The sequence below is a fragment of the Pseudonaja textilis genome, chromosome 3, assembly GCF_049901715.1.
Source record: "Pseudonaja textilis isolate UNSWEBS1 chromosome 3, rPseTex1.2, whole genome shotgun sequence".
NCBI classification, from domain to species: Eukaryota; Metazoa; Chordata; class Lepidosauria; order Squamata; family Elapidae; genus Pseudonaja; species Pseudonaja textilis.
Genome location: NC_141992.1, coordinates 101586378 through 101611900, shown reverse-complemented (window position 1 = coordinate 101611900; position 25523 = coordinate 101586378). Strand labels below are relative to the sequence as shown.

The following is a 25523-nucleotide window of genomic DNA, read 5'->3' as shown; positions in this document are numbered from 1 at the left end:
GTGGTGCTAGTATAACTAGCTCAGGGCAATGTGCTATCTGCTTGGGGGGGAGAAGAAACAAACTCAAGTCATTTTCATATATAGCTATCCATATTAGGTGCCTAATAAAGTAAATATCAGGTTTTAGGACTAGAAAAAGTGCAAATGAAAAGTACTGCAAAAGGACATTGCTGCAGATAAGTAACAAATAGCTTCAGAAGTGCCTGCAGAATATAGTAAAAAAAATGAGATGTCTTTTACACACATTATAAAAATGGAGCTTTGACTGCAGTCATTCCCACCATCTTGACTTTTAAACCAAATCTTATGGGCATCTTATTTTATTGATGGTATCAGGTCAAAGGGGGTTAGCAGAATTACATCTGTGTAGAAATATAGCCATTTTGATATGATTGACAACTGAAGCCTCCCTAAGTGGTTGTAATGATTTAAAAGTTAATCGTTATTTATTTCCATGTAGCATATGGAAGATCAAGGACTTAAAATCACTGTGATATTTAATAGCTAAGATGGGATTTGAACTGGGCACTTCCACATTTTATTAGCCATGGATTTTATCAGGGTAAATGGACTTAGGCGAGACACAAACTTCCCACTTCAAATCCTTTTGCAATTGTAAATGTATACTTTGAATTAAGACACGCTGAGAAATATGAAACTTTATTTCTAAGTAAACATGCCCAGGACTGGCAGTAAGGCCTCAGGACACATTTCCACTGACATCAACAGCAATTGTTTGGAAATGAACTTGTTTACCACAGTTCTGAAAGACGTATTTTATGAGCAGTCTGATCTTTTGCTCCTGAAATGGAATACTTCTGTTTCACTGATTGAAGAGAGGTTTGATGAACAATCTGTGCCGGGAGTTCTTTTTAGCATCTGAGTAATGAAGAATCATGCTTACAGGAATGAACCAACCATTAGGTTCATTTATTAGATATGTTTACACTCTCTTCCTTTAGAATGGACAACAAATCCCCTTCCTTGTATCTGTTCTAAGTCTCTTTGTAACATGGAACACATTCAAATTATTCTGTATGGCAGTAATTCCACCCTGAGTTAAAAAAATAAATAAATCCTATTCTCACTTTCACTGAAGAAAATGAGCAACAGATTGAATGTTCTCCTGCTGTAATCTTCAGAGCTTTATAAAATCAAATAGCTTTTTTTATTTATTTCTATAATTTATTTGTTAGAAATAAGTGGGAATTTTTCTTTGCACTGGAGACTCAGGCATCCTCTATAGAAAGATTTGCAGAACAAAAAATGTGCTTCCTATGGGTTTTGTGGAGTTATCATTTACAGCTAAGAAACTTTTCACCATTCTATTTGGCAAACTTTACCTAATTTAGATATATTGCAAAATACTGCTAAATCACAAATTAAAAATGTATATATATTCTTTATTTCTGCTGTAAAACATGTAGGGAGGGTGAAGGAGATTCACTTTTAAAGAGTCATGAATCTACTGAAGGATAACTAAGCAAACAACTTGGTTATTTTTTACTTTCAAAGAGGCAAAATATACTTAAAAAGATAATCAGAGTGATAATTATATATTTGAAGATCTTTTCAGAGATTTAAATATTGCTGTTTTAGTAAAGAAAAATAATTTTATAATGAAAACTGTCTTTCAATAAAGTTTATTTTAATGAACTAGGACTTCTCCAATGTGTAATAAACCCAAATTATACAAAAGAAATACCAACAAAACAAAGTTTTGTGTAGTATATTTACAATGTATATGTTTATAAAAACACTTCAAAGCAGTAGCTTAGATGGCCCAGATATCTGGTGACTGTAGGAACTCTATCTTTGTACTGCAGATATTGTCAGAGCATCAACAACATATTAAGGATGGAATAAAAACAGAAATGTGGTTTTTGCTGCAACAGAAAGATTTTCAGAATTAATGCTGTTCAGTTTGTTGAAAGTTATCAGCAAAGTAGTCGATATTCTAAGCAATCAGGGCTTTGTTTTACGCATATATGCTCTTCAGTTTGAGTCACATTTCCATGGGAAACATGTTCACACTTCTACTTGGAAGTGCTCTTAAAATAATGCAAATGTTGAGATTCTAAAGTCAAAATGCCAACTGGCACATTGAAGATCTATTAGTCCAGCCTAAAGTCAGCACTGGAAACAGTCTTAGCACATTAGGAGGCCTTCCTTCGCAGCCAACCTCTGCCGATGGATTTTGTCTTGCTGAAGCTCCTCATGGTTTGGATGCCAGAGTTTCAGGATGATCCTTTCAATGTTGAGGGCATAGACAGTGTGGGCAGGGACCACTTCCCGGTGGATCTGCAAGTACACAAGTGAAAATCTTACTGACCACAAATTATTATCTTAAATGTCCACATTCACAAATTGAAACTAGTGAAGCACATGTTCACAGATATATATAATCTTGCAATAAACAGATGGGGGGGGGGAAGAGAGACGAGCATTTTGGATATCTAACATTAACACAGAAACATTTCAAGCAAATCAATGATCCTTTCTCACATGCTTCCTCAGGCTCACCTGTTCTAAATGACATATTGGTTAACTGCCCAGAGGAAAAAGAGAGAAATTATTTAAAGCACACAAAACAAGCAGCAGAGGCTGCAGTGGAATAATTGTACAATTGATAGGCAATGATACAGGGGGAGATCAGTGCTAGAATTTTCCACCAGGACATACTAGCCCCAAATAATCATTTACTTTATTGGGCCAAACAATATGCAGTATTAAACCAGTCTTTCAAGAACGTTTTTTATTTGCACCTGTGGATACAAATGGAGTTCACTGGTACAGATATATATTTTACACCATTTTGAGGAGCAGAGTGTGGTAGATGCTCTCTACAGCATGACTTAATTTTTCAAGAAATGCATCCACATTTCTTTACAGTTCATAATTTGGATTTAACTGTAATACATTACTTATAGCATGCAGACATTATACAATATGAATATCAGTATAACTAGATTTGAAAATTTCTCTTTCAATAAAACCTGAAATTAATAAAAAAAAATAACTAGCTAAGTGAAGATATCAGAAGTATCTGGAATATTGTTTATCAATTAGTTATAACTGTTTTTAAAGTGTGATTTACAAATTTTGAATTGAATTATGTTATTATTCAAATTGTTATGTTAATATTCAGACAATTCACTGTGTTATGTCCTTGTAAGGCACTATGAATCTAAAAGGTGTGGCAGCATATGCACATTTAAGAACAAATAGAAAACAAGCTATTTATTTTCTTTCTGGGTATTCTTTCCTTTCCGCCCATTAGGTGGTAGTAAGTTCTTTGTGAAACAACATCTCCATTAGGAGAACAGCAACTGAAATTAAAATATGTGACCTGGGAACGTTACCTGCAGTGCCTCGAAGAGATCGTACATGTTCACTGGGGGCAGGGTTGCTGGTGAGGTGTCCCCGGAACAGGCCAAAAGGAGGGCTGCTTGTTGCTCTGCATCGTCAGGTGGTAGATGGGAAGCAAGGTTTTGACCAGGTGGGGGGGCCAAGCAGGTAGGAGGGCTAGGAAAAAGAACAAATTGGAGAAAAATGGGTTTGGCATCCTATTAGAGGAAAAGGAAAAGTTCACTGCTGGCTCAGATTCTGTCCTGAATAACAAAAGTGTCAATTGGCACATAGCCGCCCCCTCCCCCCAGGCCACTTGAAGATCATGTGCAGCCCCTGGTATGAATAATGTTGTATAACATTAGGCTGCGTTTGGATAAAAATGAAACTTTGGGGTGGCATTTAGTAGTAGCAGTTTTCAACAAAACTTAAAGCAAATATTATGCATACTATGAAAATACTTATTGATTTATTTGTTTGCTATCATTTATAGTTCATCCAGCTCCAGAGATTTCTGAGAGATACTAATACAATTATCAAAATGGTACAAAGATTACAAGATAATCCATGTTGTGGTTCTTTATCCATGCACAAAACCAAATCATCTAAAATAAACAATACAAAAATTAAAAGGTAGGAAATATAATACTGAACTCAGGAGAGAAACTTTTCTTCAAGATTATATAATTCAAAGGCAATAGCACCTAGACTTATGTACCATTTCACAGTGCTCTTACAGCTGTCTCTAAGTGGTTTACAGAGTCAGCATATTGCCCCCAACAATCTGGGTTCTCATTTTACCGACGTCAGAAGGATGGAAGGCTGAGTCAACCTTGAGCCTGATGATATTCGAACTCCAGGCTGTAGGCAGAGTTATCCTGAAATACTATATTCTAAACACTGTGCCACCATGGCTCTTTATGATATGTAAAGTGTGATAATACTTGGTCCAAGAGCACAGATTTGTGTGTGTGTGTGTGTTTGTGTGTGTGTGTGTGTATATATATAGTATATAAAAATACTGCAGCAGAATTAGATTTAAATTTATGGTTCATCTTTCATATTACTTGCATGGCCATTTGTTTCTCAATAAATACAGTCCCAGAAATTTTGTTGTTTAGTAATGCCTAGATTGGCCAATTTCTCATTAAAAAAAAATCCTCTGAATATTAGGACATGTAGGCATTTCTGTTAACAAGTAAGTTTCATATTCTCAAATTCTCTCTTATGCTGCATTAGTATTAAGCAAATCCTTACCACTCAGTTAAGTTATTGTAAGCAATGACACTATTCTTCAGATACGGCTGTGGATTGACATTGCTTCCAAAGGCATATTTGAAGTGACCGTCCCTCACACGGTAAGCCTTTCTTCTTGATATTACAGAGGTAAGGATATCCTTAAGATGCTTCTACAGAGAAAGAAATGCCTGTTTATCGCTTGCAATAAAACCACACGCTGAAGTATCCAATGCTTGTACTATGAAGATTGCAATATAAAGACTACTCCCTGGATCCCCCCTTGCTTCTGGCCATCAATCTATTCTGGAATCCTTGCCTATGCCCAGGTATACCTCCACTGTCAAACCCCTTCATTTGGCTGATGACCACCCATCTTGTTCCCGTGGATCTATAAAGCCTAATTATAGTCAATGAAGTACTCAAGTTCACTCAAAAAGTTGATTCTAACTTCTGCATGCGAGGAGCTAATGGAAAGATGTTGCAAAGCACTAAATATACAAACAATATTTATGGATTAAATTTATCTGAATCCTGCAAACAAAGAGACAAAAATCTGTGTTTTTGCAGATTTTACTCATTTGTGGGAAGCCTACATTGGCAAGGTAAATAATTTAGCAAGAGTATGTTATCAGAAATTCTAAGAGTCAGAATTACTAACTCCCGCAACCAGAAACAAGTGAGAATTGAGAATGGCCACATCTCTTTATTCCTATTTGTATCTTTCAAGAATAAAGGAAGAGGGTTGATATCAAGGTTCTGGTCTGACTATCAACAGGTGCTAAACCAGCAACACAGTCTGTCATCTCCTTAGCCTCCAGGCTCATTTCCAAAAATCCTTCAAGAATTTTTCTAGAATTATTTATGCTGATGAAAACATTAGATGGGCCCCTTCAAACTGTTCATTTCACATATGAATAAAAAAGACATTTGTGAGCAACACAAATGATGGCATCATCACTAACATTTTTCTGGATTCTGCAGAGACTTGTTATAAGAGGAAACAGAAAAGAAAGGAGCCATTGGGGACAAGAAGTTGTCCAATATTGATCTCAGTTAAACTTCAGATAAAGCATGAAGTATTAAAAAACAAAAGCTTTCTTTAAAAGCAAAAATAAAATTTCCCAAGAAAACAGACAGGCAAATCAAACTTATGTTAGCCCATACTTTCGTTCCTTAAATAGCACAATCTACATATTCTTACAACAAGAAAGTATTCAATCTTGGCTGGAAAAACATATATGGAAAAACAATTCCCCAAATTAATATTAATAAGCAGACAAAATAGTTTTCATAGGTCTGTTTTCTTGTACTATGGATATCCTTTTTGCTCCTGTTTTCAGATAATCAATGCCGACCTTGACATCATACACAAGGTATCTGAGTATTCATGACTAAACTTGCCATTCTGTGTAACCTCACCTCTACGGCATAGACAACAACTGTAACTGCTTCTTCGGTGACATTATCCAAGCCATGCTCATAAGCAGTGACAATCATCCTTCCCTCGAGCTGGCCCCAAGTGGGAAGCATCATTGTGTGTGAACAAAGCTTCAGGTCATCATCTTCTTGGGGATCTTTCGCCACAAACTGCTGAGCTCCAGACAAGGGGTTCTGGGGTTGGAACCGATGCTATAAAAAAGCAAAATGAAGGATGTTATTTAGACCAGGGGTCCCCAGGGGTACCGGGCCGCAAAGAAAATAAAAATAAAATAAAAATGGCGGCTTTCTTCGCCTTCGGTGAATGCTGCTGGGATCAGGGATCAAGGGCACAAATGAAAGAAGGGGAGGGAGGAAGCAACCAAAGCCTGTCCTGCTCTCCGGCTCAGCGGCTCCGGTTTCCTCCCGCCTCGTTCCTCTCTCAGTCGCTCTCTCGCTCCTCCACCAGCCCAGGAAGAAACTGCTTCAAAGAAGCCGGCAGGGTGGCTTTTCCTGTCAGCGCAGCTCCTCCGAAGTGCCCGTTCACCCCCACCCCGCCACCCGCAGTTCAATCCAGTGCTCCGTTCTGCCTGCCTGCCTTCGTTTCTGGTTGTTTCGGAGCAGCTTCGGCTGAGTAAAAGAGGCGAATAGTTATTATTCTCAGCCAATGCTGCTCCGAAACAACCAGAAACGAAGGCAGGCAGGCAGGCAGGCAGAACGGAGCACTGGATTGAACCGCGGGCGGCGGGGTGGGGGTGAACGGGCGCTTTGGAGGAGCTGCGCCGACAGGAAAAGCCACCCTGCTGGCTTCTTTGAAGCAGTTTCTTCCTGGGCTGGTGGAGGAGCGAGAGAGCGACTGAGAGAGGAACGAGGCAGACACCTGAGGGATGAGGCTGAGGGAGGCAGGGCTGAGAGGCGGGGCTTCTCAGCCATCCTACAGGGACTTGTCCTGAGCCTCCCTGAACTTGGTGGTTTGCTGGCAGACGTTTTATTACCCGACTAGGTAACAACATCAGATGTTATCTAGTCAGGTAATGAAACGTCTACAAGCAAACCACCAAACTCGGACTCCTCCCCCTCCCCCCTCCTTGAAAAAGTGTCTCCCCCCCCCCACCCGGTCCTTGAAAAAGTGTTTCTGGGTGAAACTGGTCCCTGGTACAAAAAAGGTTGGGGACCACTGATTTAGACATTTAGAGCAGTAGTGGGATTCAAAAAAATTTATTACTGGTTCTGTGGGTGTGGCTTGGTGGGCATGGCAGGAGAAGGATACTGTAAAATCTCTATTCCTATCCCACTCCAGGGGCAAGGTTACTGCAAAATCTCCATTCCCTCCCCACCTAATCTGAGGTCGTATTTGCCTGTTCTCTGAACTACACAAAATTTCTGCTACCAGTTCTCCAGAACTGGTCAGAACCTGTTGAATACCACATCTGATTTAGAGTCAAAATGTTGTGACTTCCAGTGAAGATGGCCAACTGACAATACACACAGGGAGGGCTCTCCCTCTAGACTGTCACTTTTTCAACTTACTAACAGAAGGAACCAGCTTTCCTTTAGTTTGTATGCCTGTCCTGGGTTATGGAGAGTTTCACAATCACCCCACAAGATCCTCCACACAGCAATGGTCTGAAAATAGCTTCAGGAGCTAGGCTTTGGAATGAGCCTGTGAGCAGCTGGGGAGTGGGGCTGCAATCAATTTGTTGTTGAAAAAGCAGCCATTTTGGAATTTCCTTTTCAAATAGACAATAAGTTGTGCTTTTCATTTCTTAATCACTTTTAGGAATTATTATCTTTCTTAAGCCAAAAGAGGGTCTCTTCAGTCACAGCTTGTTATTTCTTTTTGAAGATCTGAGCTATTTTGGGGACTTTTTGTTAAACGACAAGAAAGAGGGCTACTGAAGGCAAGTTAGAATAAGGAAGTATGGAGTATCTTTTTTAAAAACTTTGATGGAAAAAGTTGTGGTTTTTATTTTACTATTTTTAAGGAGTTTGTAGCTTGGCCTGCTTTGCTATGGGTGGCTAAAACTTGATTTTTATGAATTCTGATTGGCCAGCAATTCTTTTTGTGACTTACAAAAAATTTTACTTTGACCACAGGAGGGAACTAAGAAGATAGAGCATGGACTTGAGCAAGATATCAGAGGTTTATTTGAAAAAAATCTTAAATAAAACATCAGTTTATAGATCAACTATGTTCTAAGGATGTTATAAAAACTACTCAAACTGCTTCAGAGATGCAATTATGTGTAGAAAATTACCAAACCATTGAGCAATTACACAAGCAGCAGACAATGCAAAGCACTCAGTTGCAATTTTGGAATATAAACCTGACATCAATCTTTATTATGATGATTTAAATATAAACCTTCCAACACAACTGATAAAAGAATTCCAAGAAAATCTGCAACTTTTAAGAAGCCAAATTTGGGGTTTTTTCTTCATGCACACTAATAAGGTTGAGAAATCCTGAAGAAAAAGAGAAGCTTATAATTACTTGATAGACATACCAGACAAGAAAAAGATTTTTATTCTATGAAGATAAGCTGGAAGGAGTGACTTAAACTTAATGAGTTAATTGGAATTAGGAGGGATTTTTATCAGTCCAATATATGTAATTTGAAAGAAAAATTTAATGTAAAGTGGGTTTGAAAATGTATTTTTCTTTATATATAATGCTTAAGTAATTCCTAAAGCTTTTAAAATATTATTGAAAGTGTATTTGAAATAATTTATGTTAACAGAAAGTTTAAAAAGGTATATTAGAATTTATTGATTTTATAAATATTCTTAAAGAAAAGTTTAGAGTTGGGAGTGACTTAAACTTAGTGAGTTAATTGGAATTAGTTGGATTTTTATTGGTTGGATCTATGTAATCAGAAGAAATCGTTAATGTACTTTTGTGTTTTGTTATAAAGAGGACTTGTAAATGGTTTCTTTCATATGTAATTGTTTATTTTTAAAGCTTGTAAAATATTACCGAAAGTGAATTTTAAAGTACGTATGATAAAAGAAAGTTTTAAAATGACATACTGGAACTTACTGATTGTAAAATGTTTTAAAGAAAAGTTTAGTGTTTTAAAGTAGATGTAAAAAAGGTGTTTTTTCCTTTAAGGTTAAAGATTCTGAAAGAATATAGTAAATTTTGTTAGTATAAATGATGATAGTTTATAAAGATTAATCAGTTCAATCAGATAGATAGATATATTATTTCCACAGCAAGGAAGAAAAAGCAGAGATGGTTAAATTGATTGCTTTATTTGAAAAAGAAAATATAACTAATTATATTTCTATTTGGAAATCATTTCTGGATTTTGTGCTTGTGATGGAAAAAAGTAAAATGTTGGTTTTGGTTTTGACGATTGGAAAGATTAGTTACTGTAGAAATGGCTACTATATACTAATATGTAAAAGTAAAAAGTTGGGGCTGTAATGTTGCTATCTTTTACTGTGCTAAAGAGAGTCGGAAGTCAACACCTTTTCTTTCTTTTTCGCTTTCTACCTCACATTTTCTCTTCCCTTTACTTTTTTTTCTTCCCCTATTTTTCCATTATGTTTATTTTCCTAATTATATTTTATATTTTGATAAACTAATAATATTTGCAAACAGGAAAATGTTATGTCATTTGTATGTACTGATTATCACTCAGCTATGGCTTAAGGTTAAAAAATAATAGTTTTTATATTAGATTTCATTTAGTAGTCTTCTAAAGACAATATCCCCCATGATGCTAATCTATTTGATTGACAGTTGTCAATCAAAAAAATAAAAAGGTCTGAATAGTGGATGTTGCAGTATTTGGAGGTAGCAGAATAGAAGAGGAAGGATGGAGAAAGTCACAGACTACAAAGATGTGCAACCAGGAGTAGAACGACTGTGGTAAAAGAAAGCAAAGATAGTATCAACAATAGTAGGCAATCCCAAAATATCTGGAGCACCACTGCTGAATACTATTGGCATTGACAACATTACTAACAGTCCATTGCAAAAGGCAGCTTTACTTGGAACAGTTTACATCCAGTAATGTGCTTGTGCTGCTCTCACCAAAATGAAAGGTCCCTCCCTGAATGCTCACTGTGCATTTTTAATAACATAAGGGCATTGTCTAAGTCAGACAATAAGCAGTTCTCAAGTGGATCAACGTGATTAGACAACGTCTCTAGCCCTATACAACAAACAAACAAAAAAGGAGGGCAGGAAAGGAATAAAAGTTTCCTGTCCACTATGCTCTGTGATGGCAGAATCCAACAAACCTAGTCTGCTCTGAGAAGGCAAAGGCAAGCCACATCCATACTATTGCCACTGCCCAATGGACAAGTCTACGCAGTCACTAAGTTTGAGTCAAGAGACCCATTTTTTTCTTACTTGCCCACTTAGAGACAGAAGGTCTCCCCTGCTGCAGACCTCAGCAGCCTCCAAGTTAAAATTACAATGTCTTAATTTCTATCTATGGATCCTAGCCTAGATTTGAAAAAAATAAGGGAATTGATTCAAGTCTACGCTAAATTCTGGAAGATATCATTCATAGACTAATCGATATAAATCATGATGGGAAAGAACTGGAGTAAGAATGTTCTGGAATTCTCTTCCCAAAATTCCCATCAAATTTAAAAACATTTTCAAGTTTTACTTAGAATTCACTTTATTCTCTGCAAATGTTAGTGATTGTTAGATTACTCTATTTGTTTCCATTATAGTTACAAATTTTGTTAATTTTATTGCTATTCATTTAATTTATATGCTGTCATGAGCATTTGCATGGGATAAAACAAGCCTTAGTTTTAATACCATCTTCCTTTCTTAGCTTTTTTCATTACCATTCAGATCCTTGTAAAAGCCTTTCACATTTCTTGGAAAGTCTTCTTTCAGTGATTTACATTAAAAAAGAGAAATGGAGGCAGGAAAATATTTTGGTTGTGTTACAATCTAGGACCACATTGTATATGTGGCTGTTGCCCAAATTAGAAACAGTGTACTGAATTACCCATGCTTTCCCACACTTTACTCTGTACTGGCGAAGGGGGAAAATTGCAAAGTGTAATGAATGCTTCTGGTACACCAGGTATTCTGGTGGGGTAACAAGGACTTTGAAAAGGAAATGCTGTGTGTTTCCAATTCTCATAAGAGAAACTTACATCAAACTTCTGCCGAACCGAAGAAAATTTTTTCTTCCCTTTAGGCTTGCCAGGTTTTGGTGCAGAACCTCCTGTCCAAGGCAGAGAGCCAGCACCTTCTGAAAATAGGAAACAAACACCAATTTTTATAGTTAGTACATTAGCAAATTGTGCCGTCCCCAATTTAAGTATATCTTAGCTGTTTCCATTTCACAGGCCATATCTCTTAATCATCATCTACCTATTTCTTTTCTTATCTTACTTACTGTAAGTTAGATATTCCCATTTTCATTCCAGACTCAACAATGACATTTTAAACTATATTTAACATGATGTTTTCTGCCAAACAGAATTAATGACCAAGTACAATTAAAAACTTAGCAGCATAGGTTTCTCTCTGAACTACAGTCATTTTAGATTGCATGTATTTTAGACTGGATTCTTCAGTAAGCTTTTAAAATATATTGTATTGCTTATATTAGGGGGACTAGTAACTGATTATAATGCCTATAAACAAAATAGCAATTGTAAAACAGCTTTTCTTTATTTGATCCACTGGGGAGAGCCAAGTTCTAGTTCATCCTCAGTCATTGAAGCTCACTGGGTGACTTTGGGCCAGTCACTCTCTCTGCCCAGCCTACTTACAGGAAAGTTGATGGCTGCCTTGAGCTATATATGTCACTTTGATCTGCTGAACAAAAAAGCAGGATATAAAACAATTTAGCTAACTAACAATTAATGAAATGCAGTAAGGGAATTTACAGATATGTAACATTACAAAGAAGAGCAGATTCAGATTATCTAATGGAAAACTTGAAAATAATCACCGTAATTAAAAACCATCCTCCTTCCTCTTTCAATGTAATTCTGCTGATAATGTACATTAAGCAATTACTCTGCACTAGTGGTTAAGGCACTAGAAACTAGGGGACTGTGAGTTTTAGTCCCAGTCTAGTCTAGCCCTGAAAGCCAACTGGATGATGTCAGGACAGTCCCATTCACTGCACCCAACTCAACGCATTTATTCTACAGGGTGTACTCAATTACTTTTATGTTTTCATTTATCCTTGTCTAATCATCTTCAATGTTAAGGGCTTTCCACACAATTTATGCAACCTGTCCATCATTTTTATACTCATATTAAACAGAGATGAATAAGCAAACGATTAAAATGTAATGGTGGGTAAAGGGAACATCGGTCAATGGGGATATTTAAGGATTAAATAAAAAGAAGAAAAGGGACAATGCAGACTGTGAATTATATCTGAAGTATTATTGATACTTCACTTTTTTTAAGTATAAGGTTTTGAGATGGGTCTCTAAAAGACGTATGGCTTTATGTTAATAAATAGTATGCCACAGAATTCACAAAGTAGAGAAGAATTTGGCCCGGTTAGAACTTCTACAGGAATTCTTGCATATCAGAAATTTAAACTAGTCTGGAAAGATGAGAAACATCTCAGATGAAGGCACTGGCAAATTTTCTTCATACTGTTGCCATGCAAAATAGATTGATATGTCATGATATAATCTGGAGATGAGCTAGACTTGAGATTTTATTAATTCATTAGAGTTATATCCTGTCTCAAAAGCTCACAAGCTGCCATACGTCTTGGTGAATCTGCCATGATAGTAGCCCACACAACCAAACTCTTTGTTCTACTAAGCCCATCGGAAGATTTTCCCATAGGAGAGAGAAAGACGGGATGCCAAGCTATCAAAGGGAAAGCAGCGTTTTGGAAAACAAATCTCTGGGAAGAAAGAAGAATACTTCTATAGAAACAGCCAGCAACCTGTGATCTAGATAGCATTAGCCTTTGAAGACATTGCTGTTATAGTACTGAGCAATGTTGGTTGGTGTACTTCGGATTGGCTGGCTTCAGGTTTGAGGATAGACCAGGATCATTCTTGAAGTGATCATTAGTAGGAGGAGTTGAAGACCTCCTGAGCAAATGGAGACCAGCATGAGACTATTTGGAGGAGGGGAGCCAGAAAACAGAGGAAAACTGCCCCCCATCCCCCCACCCCCAAAATACTACCATAAGCCTCAAAAAGAAAGGAAACAAGCCAGTAAGTTTATATCTATCTTATTTTTCAATAAATAATAGGTGGAGGATTCTGAAGTAGAACAGTAGGGTGCAACATTACATGCGTATATACAGAGAAAATGCATTAAGAAATATTCTGTTTTTCAAGAAAACACAGAATGAGAACACACAGAATGCACATGACATTCAGGAATTCAAAGTAGTGTAAATAATTCTCCCTCCCCCTATTTTTCCCAATTACACTCTTGTGAGGCGGATGGTCTAATACTAGTCTTCCAGCAACCTCCTACTCTTATCTGATTGGGACCTTTAGAGATCATTATGCCTTACTATATGTTACTATTTATTTATCACATTGATACATTACTTAGTTTTTGTCCAATGACTCAAGATCCCATATATTGGTGTATCACCCCTTTTCATCCCCAGAAAAATGCTAAGAATTAAGTTGATCAGACAGGTCGCCCAGAGTCACCCAATAAACTCTGTAGGCAAGTGAAAACTGGAACATCAAGTCCTCTGATCTAAATCTGAATTATGATTATTTTGTTTAAGTTGGCACAATGATTCAGTGAAATCTTTTGTGTTATGTATGTTAAAGTTTATTTCCAATTCTTGCACAAATGAAAAATGAAACAGATGTTCTAGAATTCTAATCAGTACCTGGGTCAAGATAAATACAGTTAAAATGAATTTAATGTAATATGATTAATATTTTAAAAGGCCTTCTTTTTTAATTTCTTCACAGTTTAAGTGGATCAACATGTTTTTTAGCAATTTCTTTGGCCAGGTTATCTTTTGATATTTTCATTGCTACATTGTAATTGCCTGTTGGGAAAGGACATTTTAATGTTCTACACTTTTAATGTTCTATAACTTTTCAAGTTATCAAAGGAAATTTAGTTTGGCTTCAATTATATGTTGTTATAAGGACTTACAGAATGCAGCTCTTAGGCTTTTATTTCACCTCAATGAAATCTTGACAGATACATGGTTTCTTGTTTATTCAATATTTGTCCTCATAGATATATCATCATCATCAGAGTTGGAAGAGACCTTGGAGATCTTCTAGTCCTTTTTCAAGCAGGAAACTCTATACCATTTCAGACAAATGGATATCCACTCTCTTCTTAAAATCCTCCAGTGATGGAGTACCCACAACCCTTGAAGGCAAGCCATTCCACTGGTTGATTGTTCTCACTGTCAGGAAATTTCTCCTTAGTCTAGGTTGCTTCTGTACTTGATTAGTTCCCATCCATCACTTCTTGTTTTATTTCTGGTGCTTTGGAAAATAAGTTGACTCCCCTCTTCTTTGTAGCAGCTCCTCAACTATTGGAACACTTCTATCATGTGACCCTAATTCTTCTTTTCACTAGACATACCTAATTCCTGCAATCGTTCTTCATATATTTTAGCCCCCAGTCACCTATTTGTCTTAATTGCTCTTCTTGGCACTTTTCCAGAGTGCCAATATCTTTATATCATGCTGAGCAAAATTGGATGCAGTATTCCCAGTGTGGTCTTACCAAAATATTATAACGTGGTACTAAGACTTCATGTGATCTTGATTCTCTGTTGATGCAGCCTAGGATTGCATTGGGTTTTTTGGTGACTGCGGCACACTGCTGGCTCATATTTAAGTGACTGTCTACTAGAACTCCAAGATCCCTCTTGTAGTTACCGCTATTGAGCCATGTTTCATCTAATCTGTATCTGTATATTTGGTTTTTCTTCCCTAAATGTAAAATCTTGCTTTTCTCTACATTTAATTTTATTTTGTTAGTTAGGACCCATTGTTCAAGTCTGTCCAAGATCCATCTGGATTTTGAGCCTAACTTCTGGGATGTTGGCAATTCCTGCCAACTTGGCGTCATCTGCGTATTTGATCAATTCTCCTTCTATCCCCTCATCTAAATCATTTATGAAGATATTGAAAAGTATATATATATCTGTATACAATTCAATCATAGAGATAATTGTATAGTTTTGACTCTTTTACCCAGTAAAGGTTTGTATTGTGACTCTTAGTATCTCATAATGTTATAGTATCTACAATTAGAATAAACCTACTGATTCGGCTTTAGAATTTATTAGCATTTCTTTGCTACTGTTACCACCAATATTCTGTATTCATTAGCCTTGGGAAAATTAAGTGCCCTTCCATCAGAATCTTAGTCTCTAGAAATATCATAATGAAGTTAATTTAGAACCAGAAGGCTAAGGAAAGAAAGCACAGCCATGAGATTTGTTTCCAAATTGAGCAATTAGGAAATCAGCAATCATTATTTTACGTAACAATATACTCCCTATTTGCTAATTCAGTTAGTCAGTGAGTCCACAAATTTCTAAATAGTCTTTTATCATTTTTCCTTGGGAAAGGCAACAATCTGTACAGAGAGGCAGTTTTGGAACAGATATTTAAAATAAACTAAGTATCTTCGAGGGTCCAGAAGTACTCATCTATTGTTTGCTTAACTAAATTTTATAGTCCATGATTGCAGTAATAAATTTGAAAAGATAGCAGCAACATCACTGAAAGTCTCAGTAAGATGCTGTGAACTGCAATGACCTCATACTAAACAGCCTTCAAATATTTACACTGTAGGTTGCCATTTTTATTGATGGAGGCAGAAGGTCTCAAGATGCCTGAGTTTCCAGGGGTGGGGGTGGGGGTAGCAATGGGGAAGTTCCACAAAGCAGGTATTAAACCACAACACTGCTTTCTCTTCCAGTATCTAATGAAAAAAATATTACAATTTGGCTGCATAAAAACATCATTTATTCCAGATGAATACAACTGAGCCATAATTAAAGGGTTCATCTGTATTTCTAGGGCAAAATAGTGCTATTCATACTCCAAAACCATATTCACTCTCTCAGATCCAATAACTTTTCATTTTTGAAAAATAATGCATCAATTTCTTTCTGGGTCGTTCCCCCCCCACACACACACACACATTTAAGGCTGAAGTATACTATCTGTTCGTATTTAAGTCTAGTCTTTATAAATTGTATCAAGTTTTCATACTGGATTTCTAATGAACTGTCCATTGTGAACTATATTGGTACAAAAACTCCACACTGCCAAGGGGTAACTGGAAAATTAAGTTTTGTTCTGTGAGACTGTATTGCAAATTTTCTTGCCAAACATTTCTTCAAAACAGCTTCTCCTGCTCCTAAATGCTGTGAGGTTCCTATGGATCTCCTGCATAGTATTTGTTCACCTTACACAGACATTAAGATGAATACATTGCAATTATATGAACATTATCTGTATTAAATCATTAGCACCACACTGAAAATCTTTCTATGGGAATCATATCATCTCAAAGATCTACATGGAAATTTTTGACCCTGGGTTACACATGCTTGTGATAAGAGAGGTACAATATCCTAATACAGAAACCTCTTTGTGTACTAAAGAAGGTGTAGCATGGTTTGGGCAATATCAATTTGGTATGGTACGTCCACGGTTATCTTCCACCTAGAACTATATTGGGTGTGTCAGTTGCACAAGTAGCTGACAAAGCAATTTCAAGGGACTAGCTGATAGTGCTATTATGTGGAAACTATGCAAATATGGCTTCCTTTTTTCTACACATTCTCATATTAGAGTCTTGTGCTTTTTTAAAAAAAAAATACTGTTGGTTTCATGCTAGAGGCCTCAAGACCACCTACGCTTAAGTGGGAGCTTATACTGTATAGAGTCATGCGAACAAGTACGTTCACCCCATTAAAGTTTGTTTCTTTTTAACTTATGTGGCCTTATAAGCAGTTAGCATATAACTAACTGATCAGAAAGTATGAAAATTGACTTTCAATTATTTATTGAACAAAAATGATCAGATATTCTATTTTCCTCTGTAGAAAAAAGAAGTACACCTTTGGCTCTAATTACTGGTTTTGTCCCCTTTGGCAAGAGCAACCTCAAGAAGACCTTTCTTTATAATGATCTACCAGACTCTGACATTGACTGGAATTTTTTCCCTCTACTTCATGCAGAATTTTTTTCAATTCTGTGATATCTCAGGAGTCTCTTTGATGCACAACAACTTAATGGGATTTAGATCCAGACTTCAACTTAACCATTCCAGAACCCTTTGTTTCTTTTCCCCCCAGTCATTCCTTGATGGATTTAACAGAATGTTAAATGAGGTCAACATCATGTTGCAAGGACCACCTTCCATTGAGCTTCAACCTTCTATCAGAAAGTGTTACATTATCTTCAAACACCCTTTGGTACAATGAAGAATTCGTAACAGATTCTTTGATAGCGAACTGCCAAGACCATGATGTAGCAAAGCAGCCTCAAATCATAACATTTCCACCATGTTGTTAACAGGTTTTTCTGGTCTTTGGTTTTTGTCAAACATGTCTTCAGAAATTACTGGCAAATAACTCTAATTTTGCCTCATCATTGTTCAGAAGTCAAGTCTTTGTCTGGATCTACAGCAAACTTTATACTTGCCCTGATATTCTTTCTGGACAGCAAAGGTTTCTTCCTGGTACACCCCCCTATGTAGATCTAATTTACACCACTTCTTTCCAATGGTAAACTCATGTTCTTTGACATCAATAATAAAGAGAGCTACCTATAGATGTTACAATGAAATTCTGGAGTTCTTAGATATTTCTTTTTGCCTGAGCAAATTGGCAGTTGTTTGAAATCTTTCACACCTGGAGTAGATCTTTTGGACAGTGGAATGATTGGTGACTAATTTTTGGCAATCTTTTTAAACCCCTTCCCAGATTCTGGGGGCTTCAGAGAGCTCTTTTCAATTTAGGCATGGTGATACCACAATCTCCAGAAACAAAGAGCAAATCAAACTAAATATCTGGGGTTTCAATAAAACAGTTCCTCCCAGATCTTCTTCAACCATGTTCTAATCATTTGCCCTGACCTGATTCTAATTTCAGGTATTTGAGGTAATGATAAACGTAGAGGTATAAATACTCTTTTTCCACATGCAAAATTTGCATTTATGTATATTCAAATTACATAACAGAGTACAAAAATGTAGTCCATTGAAATTTCACATTTCCAAACAATCTATCTCCCTCAAAGGGGAAAATAAAGTTCAACAACTCTATTCAAAAAGCGGTATGTTGAAATGTATTGAAAAAGTCAAAAATTTCAATGGGATGTACTTTTTCACATGATTGTAACTTTAGATATGATGCTATTATGTTTCTATATGTTTATTCAGCTTTTCACTTTGTTTTTGAGAGATCAAAGGAAACAAGACCATTATAATCACCTTGTCAAACTTACTAATCAGCTTGTTCACCACATCAAGCAGGACACATGAATAACCTCTATGGTTACAATAGTAGAGGGGGTGTGCATAAGTGCACTAACATGCCTATTGTCCCTGTCATTGTATTTTTATTGTTTTATTCTTGTTCTCATTTTTGTTTGACAAAGTCTAATAAATAAATAAGTAAATCTCCTTGTTCAAGTTCAGCTCTTTTGTTTTAACATCAGTTCAAGCCACTAATCTGAAGACAGTAATCGCAGCGGATGTGTCATATGTAGCGCTAAGTGATTGTGCTCACAAGATCTATAGTCTTACTGTAGAAATAATCAAACTGGAAAAAGCAGGGGGCTGCAACTCAGTTTCTTCATAAGCCAGGAGGCCACAAAAGGCTTTCCAACGACATGCTCATGTTACTAGAAGAGACAACCAGATTTGTATGGCCCATCTTTATACTTTGGGGGACTGAGATTGGAAATCAAATCTCCCGATATCTAGAATGGAAACTGCTTCAATTCTCACCCTGAGCTGAGTCCAAACCTGAAAAAAATATCCTGAAATTTCTGTTTTAAAATAATGATGGGTACGTGGGTAGAATTTAACAATGAGAGCATTGTTTGTTCCCATTTCCATCTTAAAATCCAAAATGTGGAAAAACAACACTGACACTGGCCAGTTTCTGAAAAGTGAAAAAGCAGTATAAAGCTAAATATCATAAAATGATACAGATGAATTTCTTAAAATGTGACCCAATACAGCATGAAATGAACATTAGAATTCCCCAAAATTAAACACACTACAGGTCTCTCAATCCATATGCAAGAGACTTTTTCAGTGACTTACCTGGTGCAGAAACCAAGATTTGACATCGCGTAAGAATAGCTAGCAAGAAGTCATTGTGAAAATGGACTGCCAAAATAAAAGACATGGTTTGCATTACAATATTAAATATTATCAGGCATGATAAATTCTTCAAGACTAAAAAACTTATCTCATTGTTCCCACAATGCACTTTTTAGTAACTAAATATAATTGAGATGCTATATATTTCAAAGCATTATAATTAATCCCTAGACATTTGAAACTGAAGAATTCAGAAAACTAGGTGAGCAATTCAGAGTTTATTTTTATACCATTGTCTTGAGTGAGGAGCCTCCGAGCTTCCAAATCAAACTCTTCTTTGCTGATCTTTTGCTTAAACCATAGTTTCAAATTAGCCCAATACCTGTGTAAGAGATCAATAATTATCAATAATGGATTTATCCTTTTAAGAGTTACCTTTTTCCTCTTTAGTTGCTTTATGAGAGAGTATCATAGTTTCACAGAATTCTTATAATTGTAAGAAAATATTCAATGAGCAGAATCTCAATCTCAACCAATCAATTTGAGGTTGTGTGTGGCTCTAAGACAGGGATGGGTAACATTTTGATGGCCAAGAGTGTAGGGAGGCCTAAGTAACAATATGTGTGGGGCCATATTAAATATTGTAAAGTTATGTTTAGAGCTATTGGGATTTTTTTTATAGTGATACATCTATGTTAGGGCCCACACTATACTTTTTATCTGTTTCCCACCTTCAGTTAGTCAGAGAGGACTATAAAAACTTAGCCAGAGAAGACGGTATAAAGGTAATATGTAAAGTGCAGTTTGCCCCGCCTATCTTAAGTAAACAAAGTACTATCACACAACTTATTCCAGTTACAGTAGTTAAAAATTATTAGAGTTTACTTCCCAAAAAGGCTTTTTTCACTGGGACAAAATGCAAATTATGTTCTTTTACCCTTGGCAGTAAATATCTTGTTGCCTATTTCAAACATGGAAAAAAGTCAGGTATTAACTGAGCATGCACAACTTGGAATTTTTCAGAATCTTAGTTCTACATTTCTAGAGCTTGTAGAGAAAGGTATTGTGTGCATATTCATTGTAAAATGAATGAGAGCAAGCCTGATTCAGAATGTGGAAGATCATATTTGTATTTGTTTTCCTTATCATTGGCCCTAAAAGCAACAGGTTGCTTTTAACTGTCACTGAACATTAATTCAGGATAAGGATGAGTTTATTGGACAAGACAAACAGGTGAGGCAAATCATAAAGGTTTTCAAGCAACTGTAGAACTAGTAAGAAAAAACAGGAAGATGGATGATGTTTTATGATTGTAAATCCTCTGTACTGTTAAGCAGGATTTAAAAAGCAGAGGTGAAAAGGAAAGTTAAAAGGAAGGTCATCCAATGTGAAGACATTCATGGGCTGGGAATTTTGAGGATCAGAATTCCTTATTCTGTATTAGGGAGCTTCTTTTTCCCCTCTCTTAATTTTTGCTCCATTAAACTGAACATTAAACTGTTCTCCAGTGACAGTCCAATTTTTCACTGAAGAAGGTAGTGGTTATGATAATTAAGCCAGTTAAGATTTGTAATGCACTAAATGCAGACCAGTCTTTCGAACAATTGTTAAAAGACTATCTAGTTGCCCAGCAGGTATTTCCATGCCTGCTGGCAATAACTATCTAATACTCCTTCTCCTACATAGTTTTCTTCACTCCCGTTTTTTATAATAGTTAAAGGTCAGGAATCTGACATCAATTGTTCCAACTCTTTCATCACTATAGACCAACACAGCTTTACTCTTATAAAATTTAAAATATATATATTTAAAATAATAGTTAATTGTATTGTGATATATCACTACAATACTGAATAGCAAAACGCAGCAAAATAATACAGTGGAACTAGTAATTAAGTTACCAAGACAGTCACTACAAAGCAGCGATAGGAAACAACAAATAAGTATCCCAAAAAGAAAGATTCCATAGTGTCTCTGGACAATGTACAGCAAATGGTTGTAACATAAGTAGAACTATAATTTAAAAATTATATTCTATGATTCAGTCTAAAATTTAATTTACCTTTTTTGCAGCTATATTATAACTTTAATCAGTTTTCAATCAAATTCTATTGCAAGATTTTTTCCCCCAAAAGTATTATTAAAACGGATTGTATATTCTATACTACATAGAATGTTACTTCTGAAATGAAGGAGTTTCACTGTTTTTGTTGAATGTTACTCTTTTACCCATTTCTCTAACTTGTCAGGATTGTTCAAAATTATTCCTTCTTCAAGGATATTCAAATATTTAATTCCATTTTATATTAATTGCAAATCTAATAAGCATTCCACCCATCTATCAGCCCCCTCACTATCCACCACCAAATCATTAAAAATGTTGAAGTCTATGGAATTTAGGACTGAATGTACAGCAAGATACCTGATACCTCAGATCAATTTGATGAGAATGCATAGTGTGTGATTTCTGAGCCAGTTATATAGCCATTGTATTGTCATGTTATGCAGCCTACATTAAACTTACATTCTCATTTTTTTATTAAATGCTGTGTTAAAATTCAGGGTATAACAATTGGGATCAGATTTTCTGTTGCTAAGCAGAGAAGTCGTAAAATATATCATGTGACTCCATCTCTTAGCAACAGCAATCCTGGAGTCCCAGTTTCTTTTGTAATCTGAGTACCATTTGGGTCATTAAGCAGGAAAAGGCAGGAGTCACAGGCAAGCAGACTAGCAGCTGCATGGGTGTGCCATGGACAGGGGCTCTGGAGCATGAGCAGATGCACAGATGCCATAGACGGTTCCATGGTCCAGTGCCATGGGTCCAGCATAAGCAGGCGAAAAAGAAGCAGGAGCCGGGGCAACTGTTGACTTACTGCCATTGATTTTGCTTGTGGGAAGCAATGATTGCAGCTCACTGTGATGTAATAATACAAGTCAAGCACTGAATATCTGGATTGCAGGGATGCTGCGACAAGCACAACTTTGCAGACTGGTCTTAAATCCCCCACTTTCAGTGTTATTGTTACTTTGAATAGTCATAACTTTAGGACTACCCCTACACATTGCACACATGGTATTCCCACAATCTACCAAGGAAATCACTGAATTAAAATATGAGATAATCTTTTAAAATGTGTTTTGATAAATCTACACTGCTACAGTTTTCAAGGAGTTTACATCTCAATTGCTTTAGAATCCACATTAGAATCTTCCCAAGTATCTATGATTGCTATGTAGCTTTTAGATCCTTTTCTCCTTTTCTGAAGCTAGGAATTCTTTCATTTCTCAAGGTTGACATACAAAACCCCAGACTTTCTATCTATTTATCCCATATTGGTTTTCCCAGGTGCCCATTTCCCTAGTACTGGTTGTAGGCAAATAAAGATGGTGGCTCAGAGTGGTATTCCCATTGTGGCCTTTGATAAATATAATTTTATTTATATGTATGCGTGTGTGTGTGTGTGTGTTTTCTTAAGTTTTCGTGGGTACTTACATGTATGGCATTCAGGTTTGTTCGGGTATTTTCCCACGTCATTGTAGTTGTGCTTTTAAAGTTGTAGCAACGTTTCGGCAGAATCTCATCTGCCATCATCAGGCTTCATCAGACGAAGCCTGATGATGGCAGATGAGATTCTGCCAAACGCTACAACTTAAAAGCACAACTACAATGACGTGGAAAATACCCAAACAAACCTGAATTATTTTTATTTATTTATATATATATATATATATATATATATATATATATATATATATATATGTATGTATGTATATGTGTGTGTTATATATATGTGTGTGTGTGTGTGTGTGTATATATATATATATATATGTGTGTGTGTGTGTGTGTGTGTGTATATATATATATATATATGTTTTCTTAAGTTTTCGCAGGTACTTACATGTATGGCATTCACCTTTGAAGCCTGATGAAGGCAGATGAGATTCTGCTGAAATGTTGCTACAACTTTAAAAGCACAACTACAATGACGTGGGAAAATACCCGAACAAATATATAATATATATATAATTTTTGTCTGAATTGTACCTCTGGTACAATTTTTACACAATTATAATGGTGAAAAAAGGATATTATATTATGTGGGACTTTATAAACAAACAGAAATTCATTAAGTGAATTAATATTGCTAAACAGAGATAGATGAAATTAAACCAATATTTTAATTCCTGTATATTATTTCTAGAGTTATTTTGGTGTAGTGGTTAAGCCCCAGGGTAGAAACTGTGAATTCTAATTTTACCTTAGTCATAGAGTAAGCTGAGTGACCTTAGGCCAGTCACTTGCTCTCAGCCCTAGGAAGGAGGCAATGACAAAACATTTCTGAAATCTTGCCCAGAAAATCTCAGGGACAAGTCTAGGCAGTTGTAGGAGTTAACACTACCTCAAAGGCACACATACAAAACACAAATCTTTGTTTCTGTAGAGTTCTCCAGGTATTTCCAATATTTAATTTAAATTACACATTAAAAACCAATGTTTTAAAAAGTGGAGGATTAATATTTTCTTACTACAAATAGCTGGCTTGGTTATTTTTGTATATGCACTTAGCCATAGTGCTTTATTTGGGTCTGGCCTCTAAAAATCAAGTTGCAATAATTTATTAGAGACTTGTGGTATTTTAAAGAGACCTACATATGTCTACTCAGAAATAAGCTGTTGAATTACTTCTACAGTATACAGAATTGCTGCTTAACAAAATTAGGTAGATATTTCGGTGAATACGGGTGCAGTAATTTTTAGGCAGTGATTCTACATACATTTAATTTAAAACTTTTAAATTAATGTGCACATGATTGTATATCAGTCTCCAAGGTGCACAAAATCACCTTTGAGAATTTGTGAAGCACTTGAGAGCGTCTACAAAAATCCTACTTAAAATTATGATTGTGATGTCTTGAATAACTGAAAGCCTAAAGAGTTGGATGCTGTTCCTTAATTTCTACCACCTATGAGCAGCAGGATCTTTCATCCTCCCTAATCAACATTTCATGGAGGGGGAAGGGATATTTGTATTGCTAAACTGTTGAAATAAGGTTCTGCCTATTAGGTTCTGAAGAAAAATGAAAATATTAATTATTATGAAAATATTATTCAGAAAGGTCAATGGGATTGGGCACCCACTTAAGCTCGACCTTATAAAACACCCGGTGCAAGAGAAAATCGAGATGGATGCCAACTAGGCCTCTGTGGCAAAATACGGCCAACGGCTTAACGAAGTAATGACCGGGGAATGGGAGGGGGGAGAAAGCCTCTTGATGATCACTTACTGCTTCACATTTTCGCCCAAAGCTTCGCTCAGGTTTTTCTTGGCCACCTCCAGCTCACTCACGTAAGTCGCCATGACAAGCTCTTGGCAGCATCCGCCCGCCCGCTCTCATTTTACTGCTCCGCGAGGCCGCGTCAACCTCAACAGCAATTCTCACCGCTTAATTTGATTCTTTGTTTCGCAACTCCTGGCCGTATGGCAGCGTAGCTGGAAGGAGACTTGGTCTCTGATTTCAAAGTAACTCTAAAACGAGTTAAAATTAGATCATGTGAATAACTATGCACCAGATCCTATTAGATGCTAACTTGAAAAAAGCACTTCATTCTGGAAGCCAATCAGTATCTTACCAATCGGATTGCATTGCAGCTATAAACTTGCTTTTCAAGAGCAGAGAGAACCAGCAGGCCAATGGGACTAAATCCAGGGAAAGTGTTCGCGAGTAAGACTTTCTAACAAGCGGCTTCACGTTGCTCGTCCATCTCAACGCTTGCAATTCATTCAAGAGTTCCTTTTAACAAAGGGGGAAGCCATGCCATCCCACCTCCCCCTTCTCTGGCGTGACGCGACGGCGCTAGTCCCTTTCAGGGTTCATTTATTTGTGGACCGAAAGGAAGTTTAGTAAAAAAAAAACAAACCATTCGAATTAATAGCGATTTTAATTGCAGTCCTAAACACTCGATTCAAGTTCTTTGGTCAGACCTCCGACTGAACATATACTCGATTAGGCTGCTTTATAAACTCAATGTTTACTTGCGCTCTCGCCAGTCTTTAACATTTCCCAGGCGTCGATTGTTTCTGCACCCTCGCCCCATTACTTGACTTTTTTGCCTTTCTGCCCAACTATGCCTGCAATTATATGAATATTGCGAAGAAGCCCCGTCGTGGAACATAAAAAATCTAGATTCAAACACAGCCGTAAATTTCCCTTCATCTGCACCTTCTCTAAAAGGGGCGTTCTGCAGCTAGACTCAGAG

General features: G+C 36.5%; 1 protein-coding gene across 1 annotated transcript; it reads right to left on the bottom strand.

Annotated features, from left to right (window-relative positions):
* Positions 1 to 1627: 1627 nt before the first annotated feature.
* Positions 1628 to 25509, bottom strand: TADA1 (transcriptional adaptor 1). Its single transcript, XM_026703370.2, has 9 exons — positions 24897 to 25509; positions 24551 to 24792; positions 19552 to 19643; positions 19262 to 19327; positions 11137 to 11234; positions 6007 to 6216; positions 4606 to 4757; positions 3363 to 3525; positions 1628 to 2301 (listed from the first exon to the last, which is right to left on the bottom strand). The coding sequence occupies exons 2-9, from the start codon at positions 24622 to 24624 to the stop codon at positions 2149 to 2151; spliced, it is 1008 nt and encodes a 335-aa protein (XP_026559155.1). The 5' UTR covers positions 24625 to 24792; positions 24897 to 25509; the 3' UTR covers positions 1628 to 2148.
* Between the last annotated feature and the right edge of the window lie 14 nt (positions 25510 to 25523).